The following is a 25,240-nucleotide window of genomic DNA, read 5'->3' on the forward strand; positions in this document are numbered from 1 at the left end:
CTCAGTTTTGAAATAAGTACCGATATCAATTAAAAACTTTAAAACTAAACTAAATAAAATGAAAGATCTACAACTCAAAAGTTTAAGAACAAATACTGTATCCACATGCTATATTTATAACAAAGCTACGAAGCATAAGCTTTAATTTAATTAAACACTCTTTATGAAAATCTTACAGTTTTGAAAAAGCACCAATACAAACTAAAAAAACCTAAAACTTAATTTAACGAAAATAAAATGACAAACAATTCCAAGGTTTAAGAACAAATACTATGTTTATATAAAAGCTGTAAAGTTAAAGCTTTATGAAACAATTAGAAACTCATTATAAAAATGTTACGATTTTGAAACAAGTAACATCACCAACTTAAAAAAAACAAAAACTAAATTCAAAAAAAAAACAAAGGCCCAAAATTGCAAAGTTTAAAAACAAACACTATATGCTCTAGCAACGTGTGAATAAAGTTTGAAAATATGGCTGTATTGTTTTTAAAAGTTGCGATACAAAAAGTTGCGTCATATCCTCCACTTGAGTTCTACCTACACCTTGAAGTTTATTTTATTAAAGTGTTCACCCTCCAAATAAATATTAATTAAAATATTTATAAAAAAAGTTAAATTCAAAAATATTAAGTAATATTTCACTACAAATTACAGTTTATATTTTATAAATTATAGTAAAGCTTTCAATTTGAAATGTTAAAGTTGCAATGCTAATTCAGCTAAATATAGCATGTTGTTTAAAAATAGCTTACCAGATTAATTTGTTTTAAAAATACGCACTCGACATAAAGTTAAGGTTCAAAGTATAAATTAAAGTTATAATTTTGTACAAACCGTAGTATACTAACGTACTGCAGTAGTTAATTGCTTTTAGTACTTTACTTATTTAAAAAAATGCTTTTACTTATTTTAGTGAAAAGTTGTTTGTTTTAGTTTTTCAAAACAGAAAATTTTACGCTTGTTTCTACTCAAGTCATTTAAAAAATACTTTTGTTAAATTATTAAAAACAATAGTAAAATTTAGTAATACTTAAATTTTTTATATAAGGTAAAAAAGCGTGGCAGGTAGTTACTTTGTATAACTATTAGTGTATACATTTTTAGCATATTGTATAACTGTATAAATGCTTTAAGTATACACTTTTTACTTTTAGAGCAAGTAACTTATAGTGAAAAAGACGAGCAACAAATTTCTATTTGAATACGTTTGATGTTTTTTTTTTGTTTTTTGTAGTAAAGGTTCTCTAAAAAGTAAAAACGGTATAAAAATTACTGTTTTATAAATTGATCGTTAGTGAATAAGAAAAATTACTAAGACTAAACAAAGTTCATATTTTTAGAAAAATGTTTACATAAGTTTAGTAACAACATTTTTTGCTTGATAGATATTTACTAATTTAGTTATATATGGAAGTTTTAGTTTTATAATGATAGCACTTTTTTAATAAGCTTTATAATTTCTTGTTTAATTTGAGAAAATTGATCGTCTTTAAAACGTTCATTTCTATATGAGACAACCTTTATTTAAAGGCTTTTTAAACAATAAAAAGAGTTTTGTAATCATTTTTTTCGACTGATATTTTAAAAGATATTTATACTTTCAACTTTTGTTGAAATACTGGTTATATTATTTAAAAAAAAAAAATACTTTAGATGCTTTTGTTGTAGCATTATATTGTCTGAAATAGTATCAAAATGTGATGTTTATGAAATTTAGAAAACATACATTTAGTTACAATAAAAGATTAAAATACTTTGCAAAACAGCTTCTAGTGGTTTTAAATCAAATATTAGAACGTATTAGTTTATTAACTAAGTGCATAGTTTAATATTAACTTATAACACAAAATACTTGAGTGCTTATATTTTTATTTCTAAAAAAAGTCAAAGTATTTTCTAATTGACATATAGTTTGATAAATAACTATCGATGGTTTATAAAATAATTACTACTCATAAAAGTATAACATTTCTTTAATAAAGTTAGATTCAAAACGTAGAATACGAGTTATATAACAACTTGTTGTAAATTTTTAAAACATATTTAGCTATTTGAACTGATAGCTTTTTTAAAGTTGTGTTATCTGAAATAATATCTTTATAAAACTACTGCTGTACATCGTTTTTTATTATAATCACTTTCGTAATTTGTTAATGTTCGCTTGTTACTATGGTAACTCTTTTTTTTTACTTTTGAGGCTTTGTAAGTTATCAAAAGCTTTTGAAAGCGACGTCTTGTTTGTTTGTTTGTGAAACTGTTCTTATTCAGGTTTTTCTTTTAACACAAAATGGAATACTTCAGCAAAAACTTCCAAGTGTACGATTTCTCGCCGTACGCCGAAGTGAAGTCGAAACTCCACAAACTGCTGCACTACGTCGCCGACACGCAAAAAGATCGCGACAGTCGCAGGGAGCAACTCCAAGAGGAGAGCGAAGTTTGGAAGCTCACCGATTTCCACTTGAAGCTGATGAAGAGCAACGCGGAGAAAATACTCGAACGCGATTGGATAAGAAACGGCGTTGCCACGCGATTCCTGCAGCAGGCCGTGATCGTTTTGACGAATTTTTGCGAAAGCAGGTAAGTAACTACGTTTGAAATTTTTTTTTTACTTAGATATGTTAAGTATTATATGTTTTGTTTATTAGAAAATAGATAAAGAAGTCTCAACTGCTAGAGGAGAAAAAATATATTTATTCTTTCAAGACTTTATTATGCAAACTAAGTTTCGGTCAAAGACCTCGTCAATGCAAGCTCTGTTAAAATAGATAAATATGATAAAAAGCTTTTTAATTAACTGTCTCAAAAATATTAACACTTTATAACTTAATGTTGATTATGAATCTTGATTCTATAATAAAAACGACTAAAGTAGTTAACAAAAATTGTTTATAGATATCAATGGGACTTCAGATTACTGAAAGAAAAAGCTGAAAATAACACTGAAGTCTGCCTAATTGTAAGCTAAAAAACTAACGTAACTATTTAAGAAAATAAGTATTTTTATAGCTTAAGTAATATTTAAGATAAGTAAGTTCCTTTTAAAGATAAGTAAGCTCCTTTTAAAGGTAAGTAAGTTCCTTTGGTCCCTTACACTTCTGAATTAGCTCACTTTGGGAAACCCTGTACTAAACCATTTTCACAGACTTGTTTGTACATCTGATTGAAATACTAATCATAAACAAAAACTTTAGTTTGCTTGTTTGAAAAAACCCAGCTGATTTATTAAGATCAATCACTTAAGTCACGGTTTACCAAACATTAAACTGTATACTGGTGTGTGATTCGATAACCGAATGATTGTTTTGTGCATCAGGTTCTTGGACCAAACCGTTCAAGCACTTTTTTGTTGTTCAGTAAACTTATTGTCACCCCTTTCGTGGCGTTTTAAGCTGATTATCAGAAGGCGTTATTTAATAAGGCGATGAAAAAGTAAATGGGTAATTAACTAGTAAAGGGGCGATATCGATTGAATATATTGTTCTATTACTAAAAATTTAAATACTTAAATGATAAAAACAGTTACGTGTAATAGCTCGTAAGGAACTTTATAAACATGTAGTGTACGACTCGATAACCGTATTCCTTTGTACACCAGGTCCTTAGACCAAACTTTTTAGGCGCTTTATTTTTATTGTTCAACAAATTGTCATATTAAATCGATATTTGTTAAACTTTTGCCTAAGGGCGTTTATAAAAGTTATTTTGGGAAACCCTGAATTAAATTCATGTTTCTGTTTAGATGAAAATTGATATGAAGATTAATATATACGCATTATATAAAACTGGTTTTACTTTTAACTGTTGTTTTGCTAATATGTTTATTTTACAACTCCATTTTACGGTCTATTTATTTTCTAAGTTTTGTATTTTGATAATTAATGTTAAATACGTAGCTTTTTTGTTATACCAATTTTGAAGCACTACTAGTCCTTTTAAGAAGTTACCAGGGCTAACAATCAAACAACATAGTAATTATGAAATTAACGCTATAACAATCATATCTTATGTTTTATGACTATTGTTAGTAATCAAAAAACATCAATACAGCTAGTTGTATACTTTTAAAATATTTATCAATCGCAATATTCTAAAACATCAAAAAAATTACTTCTTAAACATAATTTATGTTTACAGGAAACTGCTGTAGATGAAATACCAAGCTACTTAGAATGAAAGAAATGTATCTAAGACTCGTAAAACTGTTTTAATAGATTTGTACCAAAACTAAATTATACTAATTTTGTAACTATTTTTAAAAACTACCATGATAAATATTTCACTGTGCTAATGTGTTGAGAAATAAAACTTTTTATTCTGCATCTTGTTTTTTCAATTTTTGTTGCTACCAAGATTTCTTCAAAAACTAATTGAAAATCTTGGTTGTTAGTAATGATAAATAACTTTATGTTTAATACTTTATTAAGCAAGTTTACATATGTGTCAAACTATAGCTAGTAACTTCTTAACCAGTTTTTTATTTTAAAAATATTTTTAGCACAAAAACTTAAGGAAGTAACAACAGCCGTTGAAACAAAACCGTTTCAAGTTTAATCGTTAAAAAGAACAAATACTCTTTTAACGCTTTTTAACAAAGCAACGTTAAATAAAATGTCCATTATTTAATTCCTGTATTGAAAACTTTAAGCATAAAATACTTTAACTTAATTCAAGTTAAAAACATTATTATTATTTACACATTTGCTTAAAAAAATCTTAAGTATTAACATTTGAAAAAAACCCAGATAAAATATAATCCGTTATAAGCACACTATATACCAAGCACGGCAAGTTTACGAGTGGCTGCTAAAAATAGCAAGCAGAACGAAACATTCTTGTGTGCAACGGAGCGGAACGAAAACATTTCAAAACATCTGTGCTCCCATTTGAGCTCTCTGTTCGAGTGTTTTGTTTATTTTCGAATTCAAAGCGATCACAACGAAACTTGCTGTCAGAAAAGTGAAAGCACATTAAAACTTGTGTGGGTTGAAAAATATTAAAAAGGTGCGAGTTGAATGCGCTCAAAAACAACTTGTTTAGTTATTCTCCTGTTATTGAGCTACTTTTTGTGTTTTTAAGAGAAAGGATTGCAAAATTAACAAAACGCGTCTCATATATGAAAGCATTAAATATATAGATATATGAAAATACTAATAAAAAAAGTTAATACCGTGATGTGATATAAGCTTAAAAGGCACAAAAAATAACAGCACAATTTAACAAGAAAACAAAATAATATTACTGCATTTCAAACATAATTTAATTTTTTTATATTTAAGGTATATTTTTGGATCTTTTATAAAACTTTTGAATTTAAATGTATTGTATTAAAACTTTCAGAGAATACACATTTTGTTAAGAAGCAAAAAAAACACATTAGATTAATCTAAAAACTTTCATAATTTCACAATTTAGATTAAAACTAGGCAGGAAATATCAATTAAATAATGTTTTATATAAATAGACGGAATTAAAAATTGTTAAATGTTAATTCAGATAAATATAGACACTTTAAATTAATGAAAAACTATAAATCAGTTCTTTTATCATAATTACAATAAGAGTTCAAAGATAAGTAAAGGCAAGTTATTATTTTATCTGCAAAAAAGATTAATTTTAGCCTTTATTCTAAAATACAAGAAAAAAACTACAATTAAGGCACATACATCATTAAAAATAAAAACTATTACCGTAATTAAATTAGTAATTTAACGAAAACTTAGTCAGGTTATATTTTGCAAAGACAAATTTTCATAGAAAAAAAACTAATATCACTAAAATCGGAGTTTTTTTTTCAAAATTAAATAATTAAACATACACAAAACTTTGTAAAACCTTTAAAAAACACTCTTCGAAAAAAAATCACATTCCACGAGAAAACTCAAAAATTCCCCCACTAAACCGGCGTGAAGACGCTCAAAGCGCGAAACCTCTCCCTTGTCAATTTCCACCACGAAGAAAAACTTCCCCTCTGCCGCAACTTCAGTCGAGCCACGCGGTGGGCACCCACTGCGGCTCGCTGTCCAGCCTGTTGATGAGCCTCAGCAGCTCGGCGTAGGATATGTCGAGGTCGGTGCACCTGATGGTGTGGTCGAAGTGCTGCGCGTAGTCCGACTCCATCTGCCGCGCCCCGTCTATTATCTCCCGCAGCTCGTCCTCCTATTGGTTTAAAATTTACGGTTAGCCAATGGCAAGAGTGAATTTTTTTGTAATCAGGAAGGTTTTTGGGTAAACGTTAGGTTGTTGGTTTTGATCGCCTTGAAAAATATTTCCGGCTCTCAGTTTGTCTTTGTAAGTGATGTTGGTATTGTTGATGTGATTGTTATTTTCATTTGTCAGCTTTTAATTGGGTGTAACTAATGTGTTTATAATATAGAGTTTCTTAAAATGTATCGACTTAATACTTTTTTTTTGAATAAGTAAAGTTTGAATGCAAAAAAACAGTTCTCCTTTTTTGTGGATCGGAAATAAATATAAGTGTTAAGTTTTAAGTTGTAAAATTTTTATAAGTTTTTCTAAAACAATTAAGTATCAGTATTAACAAAAAAAATTGAACAAAAAACGCTTATAAAGACAATCTAAATATATTCATTGACAAAATATGTAAAAGATTTATTTCGTTAAGTTATAAACGCTTATACTTAAATAGATATTTTTGATAGAATCAACAAATTTTTTAAATTTTTTAAAGTAAAGTAACTTTTGAGACAACTTTTAAAAGTAAAGCAGCAGTACTTTTAAAAACTGCATCAATTTAAAGTATATTAATTAACTATTGTTTTTTGTCGTGTATTATTATTCTAACGACAAACCATTAATACTAATAGTTAACATAAAAGCACTATAACATCACTGTAAGCTAAACTTTTTTAAACATTATTTAAATAAAACAACATTTATTCCAAGCTGATTTTCAAATTTCAAAGACAAAAATGTCGTGAAAACAATTGAAAAGCTCTTCTAAAACACAAAGCTCTATGTTAAAGCGAAAATCGAAAACAAACTTTTAGTTGTCTTCTCTCCCTGGCCATGTTGACTCTCAGTTTATCGAGGGCTGGCGGGCACACGAACACTATGTAGGGCATCAGTCCCAGCGTTGACAACGTAGGCAGCGCCTGTGTTATTTATTTTGTGAATTATTTCATACAAGGTATATGTGTTTGGTCAACAGCCAGTTCAACGTATTATTACATACATATTGTACATTGGTATATGTAACTGTTTATGTAGATGAAAAATAACGAGATGGCAAATATAATGATGAAGAATGTTGAAATGTTTTTGTTTGCAGGACACCTCAATATGTGTGCGTTTTTTTAGTTGTATACAGTAATAAAAAGTTAAAGTAAAAATTATGTTGTAAAGTTTTTCTATTCTTATAAAATACTAGATAAAAGTCAAAGCTAATTGCACCACTTTTTACTTATTAAAGTTTAGTGTGTAAAATTTTAAATTCATAAACTATTAGTATGAGCATTATTCATATTCTAATGTGAGTCAGATGTTTCTAAAAAATGTAAAAAGCATAAACTTGAAAAAAACATACTCGAAGCAAAAAGAGCAATATGCTTAACAAAAATGTAATGAAATATTTATTGGTGTTTACAAGTTTCTTAACCAACAACATACCAACGCCAACCATTAAAGTGGCGCAAATTTGACAGATAAAATTACGGCTGTTTTAAATTTTAATTTTACGTTTAAACCATTGTCACTAACGTATAAACAAACGTGGTTATATTGCGCGTTAAAATAACCAAACAAACGAAAAAACTCGTGATTATGTTAGCTTTAGACTGTAGCCGCTTTAACTGACTGTTATTAAAAGTATAAATTTACTTTAAATAAAATTATTATTTAAAATACTGATATTAAGTTTCTAAAATTACGTTGACTGAAGAAATACAAAACCAAACTCACACTAGATTTCTTGACGAATCAATAAAGTATTTTTTTTAGATTGAAGCCACAATAATTTAAAAAAAACTCAAGTTTTTGTTGTAGTGTTGATTGCATTCTATAAAACACAAATCCAAACAAATTAAAAAAAAAAAACGATCAAACTCTCACTCTAGAACTCATGGTAAAATCAGTAAGGTTATCTTATTAAAGGTTGCGGCCGCTTAAAATAACAAACTAAATATTTCAAATTAATGTTTACTGCATTCTGCAAGATACAAAACCGTATTAGTTCAAAATAAACTAAAACAAAAGCTCACAGTGGATAATAAATTAAACTTTATAAGCATACTTGTTCTAGCAATTAATACTTTGAACGTAACTCATAAAAAATAAAAAGAAAAAAACGGTAAAAAAAAAAACGAAACAAACATAACAAAAAACAAAATTCAAACTGAAACTGACGGTGGAGTTCATGGTGAGGACGCATATCTTCCCGCTCCTGATGATCGCCCTGATGCTGTCCACCGACGTGGCGTACAGCTCCTTGTTGAACGATCCCTGGTCGATGAACAGGTTGGACTGGCTCATCCTGGCGAACCGCTCCTTGCCCACCACCTCGTAGTTCATCTCCCGCGCCTCACCCGCCCCCATCTGCTTCGTCGTGCCTGCGCGCGAAAACGTGAATACATTTCTATTTAATTTATGATTTATTTAGTATGTGTAACACTTTAGTTTACAATTTGTGGCTTACAGCTTGACGCTTGGTCGTACCTTATATTTGAAAAAATCACTCTATTTCATATTTGATCAGTATCAATTTTATATTTCGAATTTTTTTGTTGGTTTAAACTCGGTTTTTTTTTTTTTTGGGTTTTATTAATTTTCACCCATTTGAGTTGCGTTCTTGTTGATAAAAAAAATGAGCAAAAAAGTAAAAGTTTTCATGAACAGTTTATGATGCTTTATGTTTCATCTTTTGGGAGTCTCAGACGACTGTAGTATTTTAAACACAACTTATTGTTTATATATCAACTTTTACTATACTTCTTTTTTTAGATTGGTTTCAAAATTGTCAGTTTTAAAGTTATTATTTGTCTTATGGGTTGTTTGTAAGTAAACAAACATGAACAGCCTTATGTTTAATATCTTAGTTATCTTACTTTTAACTAACGCTTAATTGCATTTGAGTTTAAGAAACTTATATTATAAACTCAAGTCGGAGCAAAGTATTTTTTAAGTTTTTTATTTTTAAGTCGTTTTATTTGCGCTCTTCTCAATTTAGAAAACGAACACAACTAGTCTTGTTCTTCACACCTTAATGTGATGATTTTATGGGAGTTTCAGATATGTGAAGTAATTTTAATACCTTGTGGTGTTGATATACAGCAGCTTCATTTTTTAGTGTTAACAAGAAAGATGTTCATTTACCTTGTAAGCTTAGTAAACTGTTTTAATTTTATAAATAAAATTTATAAGTTAACAAACATGGCAACTAACACCTACGTTAGTTGTTTGGAAAAGTTACATTTTTAAATAACTTACACTTAAAATGTTTAAAATTTCAAAGAAAACCTTACGACAAAACATTACTATTAATTAAACCAAGCTTTTTGTTAAATATAGAAACTTTAGCTAACTATTACATTTCCTGGATATATTTTGCCAAAACAAAACATGATAGTTATATAAAAGTGTAAACTTTTAAACACATTGAAACGCTTATACAGTTCATTTATTTACAGTGCATTACATAAAGCTAAATGAAATAGAAATAGATTTAATTTAATACAAGCCACTAATTGCACTCATGTGGTTGTTCTAGCGAGGCAAATGTTGTTCTAACGAGGCAAATGTTTGTTCACGAAATTCCACGTAAGTTTTCCGAAACATGAAAACTTTGTAGACTACTTTTTTGTCAGAAAAGGCTCATAAGGAGCTTTTGTGTGACGACAATTTGACATGCTTCATTTACTTGTGTAAATAAACTTCAAAAAACTTGCTTTTTATACACATATATTCGAGTGTATTTTGCTGCTTTATGAACCGTGTTTTACATTTTGAAAAGAGCTCAAAAGCATTTCTAATCTTAACATTTATTAAATTTATTTTACTGGAATGTTTCGATTAACCCTCCTTTCTGGTAATTTTTAAATTATTTTTTTTTTACATTCATTTGAACAATCTAATTCCACACGCATATTTAAAACGTCAACTAAAGCGAACAATTAAACATCTGCAAATGTAATATAATTTTTTAATGAATTTACATAATTCAAACGAACAGTAAATATTATTAATTAACAAATTTATTTGACTGGACTGTTTCTGTTAACCCTCCTTTGCAGTAACTTCTTTTTTTACATACAATTAAACAACCTGCTAATCAACTTATACACACATTTACAGCTTTAATTAAGCAAACAGTAACAACACAAAATATCAAACAAAAATACACAATTTGTAAACTTGTTATAAAATCACACAATTCAAACGAACAGTGGGTGGGCGGGGCGAATCTGTGCGGGTCGTTTTCAATCAGCCTCTGCTTCAGCTCCGGCCGGCCAACGTTGGGCGGCCCCACCAGAACTATGGGCCGCTTCTTGTTCTCCGGCTGCTGGTACAGGGACATGTCCTCGTACGTGTACACCCTGTCCTCTGTTTGGAATTAAATGCGTCTTTCAATTGATTTAGAATAACTGATTAAGAAAAATAGACTGTTATGATGTTAATGTTCAAAATAATTTCAAAAATTGTAGATAGGCTAGTGTTAGTATGGTCAGTGTTTTTGATTTTTTTTTTCATTTAAAATATTGTTTTTTTATGTTTGATAATACATTTATTTTTAAATTAAAGTATCTCTTTTTTTTGTCTTATTTAAATTAGTGTGCAATTATTAATAACATAAAGTTTACTTTACAATTCATAGTTTTAAATAAATAAATATTTAATAATTACAATTTTGGTTTAGTTTTTAAGTTAAAGTTTATTTTTATGCTACTTCTAATGAGCAGTAACTTAAAATAAAAATGACAATGTCATGAAGCTTTAATTGTTTTAATACAATAAAAAAAAAAATCTTTTAAATACATGTTTTGGGAATACCATAATTTAGTTACTGACAAAAATATTTCCATTGTTAATTCAAAACCAACTAGTTATTAAAAATTAAAAATAATAAAATTCTCAAATCGTCTTACCAAATATTAAACACTAACAATTTAAATCATTCAAAACTCTAAAACAAAATCTGTAAAAAACTTAATATAAAGTATTAAAACAACAAAATTTTGCTTTGTTTGATTTAGTTTACCCAATAAGTGGATAAAAAACCTTTCTTTAAGTACTCTTTTAGTATTTTTTTGCAGAACGAGTGTAAAAATATATACCCATATAAACATTGTACTCACAAGAGTGCTTGAACTTTGTACAAAGTAAAAAATGTAAAATAATATTCCAACTTGATAAAAATTTCCCTAATTACTTTGAAATTACTTTTTGATTACTATGTTTAGTATTTAGCTTAACAAAACTTGTAAACTCAATTGGTGATATCCTAATACTTACCTACTTTTATTCTGTGATTTTTTAACTACATGTAACATATTGTTTGTATTTTGTTTTACTTTGAATCTCATCACTGTTTTTAATGAATAATTTCCTGAACAATGTTTCAAAATACTCTTTTTTATGTTATAAACAACAAAATCAACCTTCAACATCAGGGGTGAAAGGGGTTGCCTTCTTTTTATTTTTGCGGGGTCCACAGAAAAGCGAAGGGACTTCCTCGTCGTTGTCATGGGAACCTGATGACTGGTTCGCCTCCCGCTGAATCGTCTGTCGCAGTGTTTCCCTCCTGAAAAATTAATATTTTAATTTAATTTTTATCAAAGTAAAAGTGTTTCAAAGTTTGCTGACTCGAACAAGTTTCCCATATAAATTTAAGCTTGCTTAAAAATTTAGTTTGATGAAAAAATTCTAAACTTTTGAAGTGATTTTGATAAAGAAAAACAATTGTGCATTTAATAACATTACATTTTACTTGCTTTTAAAATAAAAAAAGGATTCAAAAAACTTTTAAACACATAAGTGCTTATTTGAATAATATGTATTTGTATTCAAGAAAACTTTTTTCAACGTTTTAGAGAAGAAGAAAAAAACAAGCGATTGTGCTATAGCTTAATGTTATATTTCGTGTTGTACTTATTATTCATTTTTTACCTAATCAAAGTCTTTAAAGCTTGAAATATTTCAAAACCAGGTTAGATAGTTGGCTTGATAAAAACAGTTTAGAAATTATTTAAACAAAAAAAACTATGAAAATTAAAAACGCAAATTTTATTAAAAACTTGTATTTAGTTAGTTGTTATTTAGTTTTTTTAATAAATACAACAGCCAGAATAAAAATAAACTTAACCTTTAAAAGGTGTAATTAAAACGATTTATAACTTTAAAATAAGTACTTATTCGTATACTAAACCCAGTATAAAATATTATTTATTAACAACATTAAACTTAATACTACTTGAGAATATTCTGATCAAAAATGTTGAATATAATCGGTTGTTTATAGAATGACATAAGCGAAATACTAAACAAATATACCGTAGTTAAATTAATTTCAATGTTTTATTGCCAAAAACAGCCGTATAAAAATATTTTTATTGAAAAAAAAAAACTTAATTAAATACAAAAACTGTCCTTTTTGGCACAAAACTGAAAAAAAATGTTTTTCATAAACTGATTTGAAAATTAAAAAATTAATCTAAAATTAACTTTTTTTAAAAAGAGAAATATAATAATACACTCCCTCTTTAAATTTGTAAATTAAACAGGCAATTCGGATAAAATTAGTTTTAACTTTTGGCACTGCTAATAAAAATAGGAAATTATATTTTTATATTCTCCCAAAACACCAAGTTATTGTTTATTGTTCAATCGTTCCATATGAACTGGTAAATTATTATGAGAAAATACAATAAGCCATGTAATTTAAAGTGAAAGTTTAATAGCTTTATGAATAATAAAAATGCTAATATTTGCGTTTTCACAAAAAAAAAGCGTTTCAATATGATATATTAAAAATTTTACAAAGTTTTGAAAGACTTAATAATTTAACCTATTTAGCAAATATAAATACCAGAAATATTTGTAAAGTGCACTTACCAAAAGTAGTACAACTTCAAAACATTGATAGTAAAAAACTAACATGTTAATGGTATTATTTTATATTTAAACTGTTACAACTATTTTCTTTCATTATTTATAATATAAACTAAAATCTCATTTTTCAGACAGTATTTTTTTATAGCAATCTTATAACTATTGTAGTGTTTTTAGTGTTTTAAAGTATGTTATAAAATGTAACCAACAAAGTACTTGTAAATATGAAACTATTTTGTTTGCATAGTCTCTTGAGCTTTTAAAGTTTTCAAGTAGTCATGCACTTTTACAAATACTCAGACATTTTTGTATAATTTAATACTTTCCTTTCAACCAACTAATTAAATTTATATGTAATTTTACTAAGTTTTTTACCACTTTTCGATATTTCAAAACTTTTGTATTCATTTATACTTTTTAAAATAGGCTTTTGTGTCTTATGAATAGTTTATTTTTAGTTATCTTTAGTTTTGAAACAAAAAATATAGTTAAATAATTAGATTACATGTAAGTTTCTTTAGATACATTTAAAATTAGTTTTAAGCTATTAATGATAAAGTATATAAAATGTTAAGATAAAAATTAATTTTTTCTGTACATCAATATTACATATTATAATTTTTGCTTATATATCAACTAAAATATCAGCAACAACTACCGAACGAAAATAATGAAAAAATTATCATTGAGCAAAATTGTAGAAAATGTTTTTAAAAAAGAAAATACTAAACTATAATAAAAATTCAAGTTCAAATAAAAAAAACAACCAAAAGTTGTTTTTAATATACTTGTGTAAACTTATTTTAGTAATATAAGTCTAAAATCAAGAAACAACTTGAACCAGATAAAAATCAAAAAAATTAACCTAAAAAACTTAACAGGCAATACACAATCAAACTTATCCGTCCGAGACTTTTTTTACACAAATAACTGTACAAAACAACAAAATATAAAAATTCACAAACATATGTGACTCTTTTTACTTAAAAATTGTGCAAAACAAAAAATATCTATAAACTTAAATCCACAAAGATGACGTAAATTTAAATGTAAGATGTGTGTCTTTTCTCAACTAAGGACCGGATGACAATTATCTACAAATAATAAGTCATAATACTATACTACATTTTTGTTTTCAAAAAGCAACAATCAAATATCTAAGTATAAAAATAATTAAAATTTAACATAAAATCTAAACATAGTATAATTATCTAAATACAATACTGTTATATTTTTTCTAAAACTGTTTTCGCAATTAAATTTAGAAAAAAGTAAATAACTATTCAAAATATAGACTTAATCGTTTGCTAACAAAAGATCCTAGTGAAACAAGTTCACTGGATTATAAATAAAAACAAATAATACAGTAATAAAAAAGTAAATATCAATTTCTAATAATATATATAAACGAACTTGTGCTGAAACTGGTGGCTGGGTATGAGCCCGGCCAGGGACAGGTGGTTGTCCTGGTCCTCGTCCTTGTGCGCCTGCCACCAGTCCTCGTCCTCCACGCTCATTATCTTCAAAATTTCCCCCTTCGCGAAATTGAGGCCGAGCTCGCGGCACGGCAGGTAGGCGTCGTCGAACGAGTCGTAATCGAACAGCGCCCTCACGTGTTTCTGTTTGTTTGTTTGTTTTTTTTTAGTAAGAAAAAAACGCATAACTTTATATTAATTAAAATTGCTCTCATTTATTTCTGTTTGTTTATTTATTATGTTTTTGATTTACTTGTCTATTTGTTATCTAAACTAAATTTTGATAAACTATAAAACTTGTAATTTACTTTTGTCCTCACAAGTTTCTGTGTTTTTTATCAAATATATTTGTTATTTGACTAAATTTCGCTAATATTTATTATTTATGGTTTACTTTTGTCCTCACGTGTTTGTTTTATTAAAATACTTTTTGAGTTACTATGCTTGTTTGATTTTATTTTGAAAGAAAAGTATAAGAACTGTTATAATATTTATAATGAAGAATAGTTATATTTGCTAGTGATGTGCTAGTTAGTACACGACGATGCTTACTTTGTTTTTATTCTTCATTCTTACTTGAGTAACTTATTTTAAGATTGTTTTAAATGAAGTTATTTCATGAGTTTTTACAATCAATTTATGTTTGTTGTAAAATACAAAAATTAAACAAAATTTCAAATTAGATTTCGACAGATTACAGATTCAACTTTTATAGATTATTTAATGAACGTTTCTAACCAGATTTTGACACGCAAATCTTTAATAAACGTTTTTTTAAATAATTGCTATCATATTGTTTATTGTGCAATGTTGGACTCAGGCATCAAAACCTGAGCCGCTTAAACAGGACACACAATGAAAAAAAAAATATATAAAATACATTTATATTCAACAAAAAATAAGCATAAACAAAGCATTAAACAAAGTTAAAATTATAAAAAACTCATGAATAAGTTAAAACTTATTTGCTTGATATAAAAGGCGATAACTTAGTACATAATGTCTAATGAAAAATCATCTAACAACAAACTCACCACAACGACGAGTTCATCCGGGTTTTTCACTCGGCTCGACACAACACTAGGTGCCAGCAGAGTGCTTGCCGCGTCCGCGTTGCTAGGGTCCGTTGCCAGGGCGAAGGTTATCTCCCCCGACATTCCCCCGACCATGTCGCCCACCTTGAGTTAGTAATTACTGATTAGTAAGTGTGCATCATAAACTACAAACTAAAAAACAACATCAACTTAGTAAAACTTTGAAAAAAATCTAATCAACAAAACTTAAACAACTAACTTAAATAAAACTAAGAATCATTGGTTTTTGTTCAAAAAAACACATTCCAAACATCTCACCTCGTCAACGTTCATTCCCCTGACTTGGGTTCCGTTCACCTCCAGTATTTCGTCGCCCTCCCTCATCAGCCCGCACAGTTCCGCCGCCCCTCCGCTCACTATCCTCCCGATCAGCACCCGACCGTCGCTCTCGCACTTCACTGTCGCTCCCTGTGTCAATGTGAATTGTTTGTTGCTTGAAAATAAATACGTGTGTTTGGTTAAATATACACACACCAAGGCTGAAGGGGCTTATCGTGTTTGATATGTGTACAGCTGAAACTTTGTTATATTTTAAGATAAATTGTAAAATGTAGTAAACTTCACAATCTATTTCAAATGACTAAATAATAAATGAATGCTTTGGAACATTTATGAGTAATAAAACTAAAATGTGTATGATAAAATATTTGTTGCATATAGTCAGTTAATAGGTTGTTTGGTATACACCATTTTTTACAATTGTGTATGCTGATATATAAGTTTTGTAATTTTTTTAGAAGGATACTGTATTTATTTAAACATATGTTACCGTTAAACGAAAAAAGTTTGGTATCCTAGGTTCTTTGAAGTAATTTTCTTTATAAGACTTCAAAAAATGAATTCATTGCATGTATATAAAATCAGAACTAAACTAGAATAAATAAACAGTATACAATTTTAATAAGTCAGTTTTTATTTCTTGTTTCAAAAAGTAATGTTTTTTTATTAAAAACATTTAGTAAAGTCTGTAATTGGTTTTGATTTTTAAAAGTGTAACATTTCAAAAAAATAAAATCAAATTTCAATTCAGCAATTTACAGCTATGAAGAATTTTTTAAAAACATTTCTCTAATTAAAACAGTTAGAATATATAGAAACTTTGATTATAAAAATTATTTTAATAATAAAATCAGTTGAAATAAGATAACTCTATAATTTAGTTGGCATATTAGTCGACCTTGAAATAACAAATAAGTCTGTTTTTTAATTTTCAGTTAAGTATTTTTTTTAATTTTAGATTTCCTTATATTTTATTAAAACTAAAAGTAAATTTCACAGGAATTTTTTTATATTTACTTACATGTTGTTTACGCAATGTTTAGTTTTTGTTACAAAAATAACATTTATACGTTAAGTTTGAAGCAAATAATTATTAGAGAAAGCAATATTGTACTCTTAAGAAAGGAATAAAATGGACACTGTACAAATATAAAGATGAAATCACAATAAAACTTTTCACTTCAAAATGTTTTAAAAGGCTATAAAAATAACTAGTATATTTTTTTTGGCCTCTGCAAAGAGATTAAATTTTTATTTTTTAAGTGTGAGTTTCAGGAAGTTGTGTTAAAAATAAAATTTTAGTGAAATATTAAAAATGGTGCCAGTTAAAGCTTTTCAAATATATTTTTCACTGAACCAGCTATTTAGCACTTTAACAACAAAAATACTTTTAATTTTTAACTGAATTTTAGTTTAAAAAAAAACATTTTAGAAAGATTTTATTACCATATAAACATTTTTAATTTAATCTTAATCAAATTCAAAGAATAAAGTATTAAAATCTAGTTAGCTTTTAAGTAAAAAAAAATTGAGAAAAACATTTCAACTTTTTTCACTAAAAAAAAACATAAGTGTCTCAAGCATTTTTCCAATCACTAAAAATTCATCACCGAACGAGCAGCGAAAAATTGGCTAGTCAGCGAAACAAAGCTGCGAACTTTCTAATAGCATAATTGCATGGCAAATCTGAAAATTTCATCCAGCCCCGGGCGATATACCACTCATGAGTTTTGTTAACACTTAATGCGGGCAAAATACACAAAAGCTTCTTGTTGAAAATATTTTCGCTTGAAAAGCGAGCAACGGTTTCTCTTAACTTAAAAATCTAATTAAAAATCTTAAACAAACATATAAGCCAGCATTGTAAAGGAATTGGAATTAAAAAGCAATTAGAAAGAAAGTTACCATATTTGAACAAAATAACAACCCAAACAATTCTATTTTCTTAATGCTATAATTATTCATTTTAGTTTTTGAACTTAACTTTTAGGTTTTAAAAACATAATCATTGTATTTTCTAAGTAATAAAACAGCTTAGTTACTTAACTTTTAGGTTTTAAAAACATAATAATTTTTTATATCTTTAAAGTAAAGTAACTAAGCTATTACATTACTTATAAAATATATTTTTAAGATTAGTTTAAAAATTAGGTATTTTATTATAAAGACTTACTTAAAAAACTTTTAAAACAATATTTAGCTGAAAAAACTATAAATTATTATATAATTCTGATAGAGCGAGCGTTATAGAAGAAAAAAAAAGATTATGATAATGTAACTCTAGAAATTTACTGAAGTTGAAATTATTTGTTAAACATTAATCAAATACTTACAAGAGAAAGTTAATAATCTTTTATTTACTTTATATTTTGTTATACTAGAAAACAGCCAGAGAAAAAAAATTAAAACAACTTAAAAAACAGTACAATTGATTTACTGAAAAATAAACATAATTTTTTTAGATAATAAAACTAGTATTTAAATCATTTATTTGGAAATTTTATTGAAAATATACACAGTAAATGTTTGTTTGGTAATTAAACTCGTTTATCTTATGGAATTTGTATTTATACTTTGTTTTTGTATAAAAAAATCATAATACTGAGAGTTTTATTCCTTTTATGTTTTCGCACTATCCTCAAAAACTACCATAGCAAAAAAACAGAGTTAGATAATTTACTAAAAAAATCCAGATTTAAGTCAGGTTATAAAATTTAAACTTTATTATTATTTATTATGCTTTATTACAAAGAAAGGTAGCATTGTAATATACAATTGCACAAAGCAAATGAAAAAATGCAGAAAGAAATAAATGAAAATAAATGAAAAGTCAAGCTCGACCCTATGACTTTTTTCTTTAAGGTGCAACTCGCGAGCAATTTTTTTAGAAAAACTGGCTTGCGGCACATAAAAGGCTGCTGACCCCTGACTTAATCAAACACATTGCCAAGTATTAAAAAAATCTTCAACAGTAAAAAATGGCTATTCAATGTATGTGGTACTTGGTCTAAAAATTTACATAGAAACAAATTTAAAAGGGTTCAATATTTTTAACCATTAAAAGTGCTTAATTTGAGTCTTTAAAAATGCTGTATTCGAATTATAAAATGAACAAAATCACAGAGTCTTTTATGCAGAACGTATCTATGCCAAGGTCTCCCTAACTCATTTACATAATCACCCATCTTTAGTAGATGTCCCCCTTAACTAGTTAGAACCCATTAACTTACTTACCATTCGCTACCTTACTAGTTTGTATCAACTAACAACCGAAATCACCCCAAAGGGACTATACCTCAAAAGTTGAGAAACCCTGGTCTGTACAAATACTAGTCAACCCAACATAAAACTCCAACCAAACGAACCAGTGCTTCCGAGGTCTTGTTTATCGTGATCACCCTTATCGGCTTGTCCGTCAACCCGGCGCACCTCTTCAGCACCTCCTGCTGCTCCTGACTCGATCCGCGCTCCATGTTCAGCAGGAAGTTCATGTTCTCCGACGCCTGCACCGTCGTCTGCGCCACCGAATCGTGCGTTTCCATCAGCGCCTGGTGAAATGTGCACAATTTCTATTTGTACATCAATGAATATAGATGCGTAAAAATTACTGAAGGCTGTTTGATGTCCGAAACATCAAAGGTGTGACATAATCAGTGTTTGTTTTATTCTAAATACGCATATATACATATACATAATTTATTAGGAAAAAGCGATTGCAGAACATACATTTCATAAAGACAAAAAAAAATTGTCTTTAATCTTCAGCTGGTTCAATTAAAAATAAAAAGCACTTTCTGGAATTCTAAAATTGCATTTTCCTAATAAATTATTTAAAAGCCCTTTAAGTTGGCTCTGTAGAAAATGATTGAGTTTAAATATTTACCTTATTTTTTTTTATATACATATATAAATATAAACTTAATAGACTTAGTTTAATAAAATGCACCTATAGAAAGTGCATGACACTAGGAAAAACTATGGTAATTTATAAGCTTTAAAACTGTTGTAGGTTCATTTATTAGTCATATTTGCTTTTTTTTTTCATTTTTCCATTCACAATTTTATAAATTTTGACTGTTTGTTTAGTTTTCAAAACCAAATGATCTTTGTAATTCGAATTGGAACAAAAAAAAAAAAAGAGACCAATTCAAGTTATTTAAAAAAATTAATCAATTTTAATAATGTGATCTTGTTATAAATAAATTTAAATAATCAATAGTCATTAGTTTTACAGAAATTCTAAAGTACGAAACTTTATTTAACTTAAATAATTCTAATAAAATGATAAGTATACAAACAAGCATTTACTAAAAGATTTTTTATACAATTTAAGAAAGTATTTAAAACCAAAAAGTGGTCTTAGCTTTAATTTTCTTTAAAATTTTTGTCAATATTTACTATGTGTTTAGCAAATATTGACTTAGTTTCTAACCAAATTTAAGTATACAGATATAAGTGATTTTTTTCAAATAAACGTTCTTAATGAAATATCTTCTAAATAATTTTATTTTGTATTTTTTAAGCTAAAACCACTATACTTTTCATATAATCAAATATTTACCTTTTTTCTAACAAACCATAAAGGTTCACTATTTTGTAAGTGAAACTTAACAAAATTAGTATCATTTTAAAATGAAATTGCTTTATATTTTATTAAAATTCAAAACAAAGCTCATTTTTTGTGGTTTTAAAGAATTGCTTACAAAAAATGTATGCTGTAACTTCAACAGGTACTGTTAAAAAACTTACAAGCATTTGAGGCGATTGCAAAATTTGATCAAGTTCATTTGCTTCTTTGATGTGGCAAAATTTCAATTCTCTATTCACCTAAATTTATAACAAAGTTAAGGTTATATGATGATATAAACTCTAAAAAACATATAAATGTATAAATTAGGACATGACAAAATGCTTACAGATATAAACTTAAGGGGTGTAATTACTTTTTAAGTTTACAATATTTTTAATTGTGACTATAGGATTAAAAAAATGTTGTTTTATCGGATAAATTGTATCGAAATTCCATAAATACTGGACTTGACCTAAATTTTAACATAGTTGTATGTATTTAAAACAGAAATAATTTACATAAATATGATAAAATAATGTTTCAATGCAGAGAACAAAAATCTTCAAACTGCAGTGAGTATAGATAAATAAATATAACAAAAATAAATACGTTTCCACTTTTAGTTAATTTATTGAAAATTTTCAAGTATTCTCCTAGTACATTTTAACAAACGACTAAACAATAAATAAAATGATAATATGTTTACTTTGCTTTATAATGTCTCCATAAATTTACATTACCCTATACATGTACTTTGTGCACTTACATCAGAACCAATAGTTTTCAGGTAGAGGGTTTCCGGGCAAAGAGGCAGGTTTTTGTTGGTAGAAGACGTTGTGCTTGTTATCAGCGTCTGATGCATGTCCAGTGCTCTCTGCGATCAATTACAAGTTTATAAAAATAAAACTTAAAACTTAACTTAAACCTTAAACGGCATTTAAAACTTTTATGTAAAGTTCACAGATTTTTACATAAAAAACTGCAAATGGTAAGAAGCTACCTTTTTACAAAGTGTGTATTTTATTATATGTATGTGATTTTCTTGTGAACTATACATTTTCTTTCTTTTTAAATAGTATTAAAATTGTAATGTTAGTTTGATAACCTTGTTTGGTACTGATTTACACTTTTTCTGATAGTTAATTAAAATCATGTCTCTGGAATCATTTACAACTTGAAAAATTAAAGTTACTATAAAAAGTATTGTTGGTATGTATTTATATTATATATTATAATATTATGTATTATAACTTTATGTTAAGTGTTTACTGTAAGTTTCTGACAACAAGCAGTGAAATGTATTAAACTGTAACAAAAAATTTAGAGATTGATGTCTATTCGTACCTAATAAAAAATAAAGACTTATGTTTGAAGTTCAGAATAAAAAATATTAAAAATTTAAAACTTAAGTTTACACAACAGCTTTAGTTTGAATTTAAAAATCTACAAAAGGTTTAGAAGCTACTTTTAACAAAGTGCGTGTGTTTATTATAATCTATTTTTTCTAGTCTACCTCGTTTGATAGTAGTAAAATAGTAATATTAGTTTTATAACCCAGCTTAATACTGATTTACACTTTTACTAATTTCAACTGAAAGTAAATAACCTTAAAGTTGTTATCTTGAACAAGTCTTTTCACAAACATGACGTCATCAATGAGCTCATCGTCGGCTATTTCCTGGGAAACTTGATTCAATGACTTCATCATCTGCTTTATGTCTGATTTAAAATTATAAATACTTTATATATGATTGTTGAAATTTATTTCTAAAAAGAGGTGGGCAATTTCACTAATTAGCAGGCCGGGTTTAAAAGAAAAAAATATATTCACAGGCAGTGTAAGCTTTAAAAATTGTGCTATTGAAATAAAATAACCATTTTGTATACTGTTTAGTGAAAATATTATTAAAGCACATTTTGAGCTTTTGTTATTAAAAAGCTCAATTTTATTAAATTTGCTCAAAGAGCTAAAAAAATTCAAGCTAAAAATCACAGCCAAATCATTCCCACACACCCACGTACTTTGCCCATCCCTATTCTAAAATACAATAATATGTGTACTGATGAATCTTGAAAGTATTTACTGTAAATTTTGTTAATAAAAATTACACAACTTTAAAGCTTCACTTTTAGACAACAAAGCTTTTTTTTCTTAGCAATTACCTTGCTCAACATAGAACTTGTCAACGCCAGCATCCTCATCTTGGTATCCCGAATTCTCAATACCTGTTTTTATTCTTCCTGATTTGCTCCTCCTGCCACTTCTTAACCTGCATTTAATATTGAGTTGTTCTATTGAATCATAGTTTTGAAAAGGACTTTAAAAAGAGTTTGAAATCTTTATCAAACTAACAATTATATGTTAGTTTTAATAAATAAATAAAAAATAATAAATTAATTTCAATTATTAAAACAAAAGAGAGCTATTTTATTTTTTCATATCTAAAAAAATCATAAAATTAAATCAATTTATTTGAAAAAAACTGCATATTATTATTCAAAACTTATTTAATGTATTCATATAACATTCAGTAAAAAATTCAGTGTACTGACGCTATATTTTAAACTAGAACATTTAAAGCTTTTTCAACCTACCAACCAACTGGTTCTAACCTCTGCAGTTTCTGGGCACCTTCGTTTTCATTCATCATCGACTGGATTTTCTGGTTCTGTTCTTGCAGCTTCCTCTGCCTGTTGATGGACTCTCTCAGCCTGTTTATTCTGTTGAAGTCCATGTTGGGCTGAGGAATGTTCCTTGCAACTTCAGCTACAGCCTAGAAAAGAAAATAATAGCTCTTAACATGGCTAACCACTAAAAAATGGAAGTTTCAAACAGCGTTTATTCAAACTCTTATCAAGAGCTCCAAACGCAGGAACTATCTTTATTACTTAAGTTTTATTATAAATATTACAAAAAAATATTTTAGTTAGTCATCAAATTATTGAAATAAGTTATTTTAATAAAAAAACAAAACATGTTTTCTAAACATCCAGGCTTGAATATATGATGCATTTTAACAAACTTTTAAATTGCTAGTGTGGTTTGTGTTGGCGCCCAGCGTGGAGTTTCCATCAAGTGGGGTGGGAGGGGGCGCCTGCCTGGGAGTGGAAAGACCGCTCATGTTGTCCACTAGATGGGGATAGTCAACAGCCATTTCTCTCGTGTGCTCGTCGGGTGGTAGAATTGTGCTCATTCCCCCGTTCATTGTCATGTGTAAAAATTAAAACAATCTTTTTTTTTTATTTAGTAAGAATAAAATGAATTAAATTAAGCTTTCTGATTTTAAACAATAAGAATTTTTTGTGCCATTTTTTTCTTCTTTGTGTATTATGTGACTTTCAGCTTAAGTGGACCAGGTTTTGATACCTGACTCCAGTGTAGGACAATAAACTTGCAATAATAAGTTATTACACATAACAAAACATTTCTCTAAGAAATAAAAACTACTAGCAGTTTTATGTTTTAGAAAACTCTGTGTCTATGGGCAACATTTTTTTTTCTACTAGGTGATTATCGAAACTAGTCCTACTGAAAAGTTGTTAAAAGTATTTGTCTAGGTGAATGAGTTTAATCTAAACATCTATGTATTAATAACATTACATTGCTTCAGTTGCTATTCCAAAGCTTATTAACTAAAGGTTTGTTTTTAGCATTAAAAATTTGAACTAAAAAAAAAAATTAGTACTAATTATTGCAAAAAGATAGTATAACATGTAATAAAAACTATAGCTTTAAAGTAGTCCTACAATCGTTTTATAACTTAATTAAGCTAATACACATTGATTTTTCTAAACTTTAACTAACAAATAAAATTTTGTAATAAAACAAAAAAACTAAACAGGAAAATATTAATTTTATAATATTGAAGAGTTAAAATTATAATAAATTTATGGTGTATGTACATAATAAAAGAAAATGAAATTAGGCAATATAATATTGTCTAAGAAAACCTTAAAATTTTAAATTGGGTTATACTTAAAAGAGAGATAAAATATAAAACCAAAATAGTAGCAAACATTTTCAGCAATAAATTGTAAAAAAAAGTAGGCATAATTTATACTATGCCGTACAATTAACAATTTTGCTTTTGATAATTTATAACATGTGCCTAGACAAATTATTATGTGTTATAAAGTATATACATGATTTACACAAAATTCTTAAAAAACTCCCAAGTTGTTAAATTACTTTCTGAATGATTTTTTTTAATTTAAAAATTTATTTTGAACAATTGAGTCTGTTTGTAATTCAACATCTTAAAGAACAAACATTTACTATGTAGTATGTGTCTAAAATAAAATTTAACTTGCTAAAAATGTTGGGTAAAATAAATTGAAAAATTTCTTTAATGCACCATGCATAAAGAAACTAAAGTAAAATATTGTGTAAATTTAAATACACCTCTTGTTTAGCTAAAACTTTACCGACTTAAAATCAATTAAATTTATAGTACTTAAAAACTTACTTTAATAAAGTATAAGGTTTATTATGAAGTGTTTAAATGTCAACAATTTAGAAAGATTAAAATTGTATTGAATAGAAACCTATTGTACTGATTGTCAATGGAATAAACAATTTAGACAAGTTTTGTATAAAGCTTATAATGTTGATTTTAACTATTAAAAATTTAAAGTTAATCGTTTGCTAATAGAGACATATTTACATAAATATTTGCTTATAATAAACGTTTTTTCTAAAGAAGAGTGTTAGGAGTATTTTTAACAAAAAAAACATTAAGAACTTTAAAAAATTAAAATTT

General features: G+C 27.2%; 1 protein-coding gene across 1 annotated transcript; it reads right to left on the minus strand.

Annotated features, from left to right (window-relative positions):
- Window positions 1–4,970: 4,970 nt before the first annotated feature.
- On the minus strand, window positions 4,971–23,706 carry LOC145849570 (protein PALS1-like). Its single transcript, XM_082954529.1, has 15 exons — window positions 23,504–23,706; window positions 23,094–23,254; window positions 22,644–22,750; window positions 22,087–22,199; window positions 21,247–21,354; window positions 20,660–20,737; window positions 19,276–19,458; window positions 15,890–16,039; window positions 15,572–15,715; window positions 14,476–14,681; window positions 11,613–11,755; window positions 10,399–10,557; window positions 8,365–8,567; window positions 7,005–7,115; window positions 4,971–6,159 (listed from the first exon to the last, which is right to left on the minus strand). The coding sequence occupies exons 1-15, from the start codon at window positions 23,690–23,692 to the stop codon at window positions 5,983–5,985; spliced, it is 2,232 nt and encodes a 743-aa protein (XP_082810655.1). The 5' UTR covers window positions 23,693–23,706; the 3' UTR covers window positions 4,971–5,982.
- Window positions 23,707–25,240: the final 1,534 nt, after the last annotated feature.

Source organism: Thalia democratica, chromosome 2 (genome assembly GCF_965202585.1).
Source record: "Thalia democratica chromosome 2, ktThaDemo2.hap1.1, whole genome shotgun sequence".
Classification (NCBI taxonomy): Eukaryota; Metazoa; Chordata; class Thaliacea; order Salpida; family Salpidae; genus Thalia; species Thalia democratica.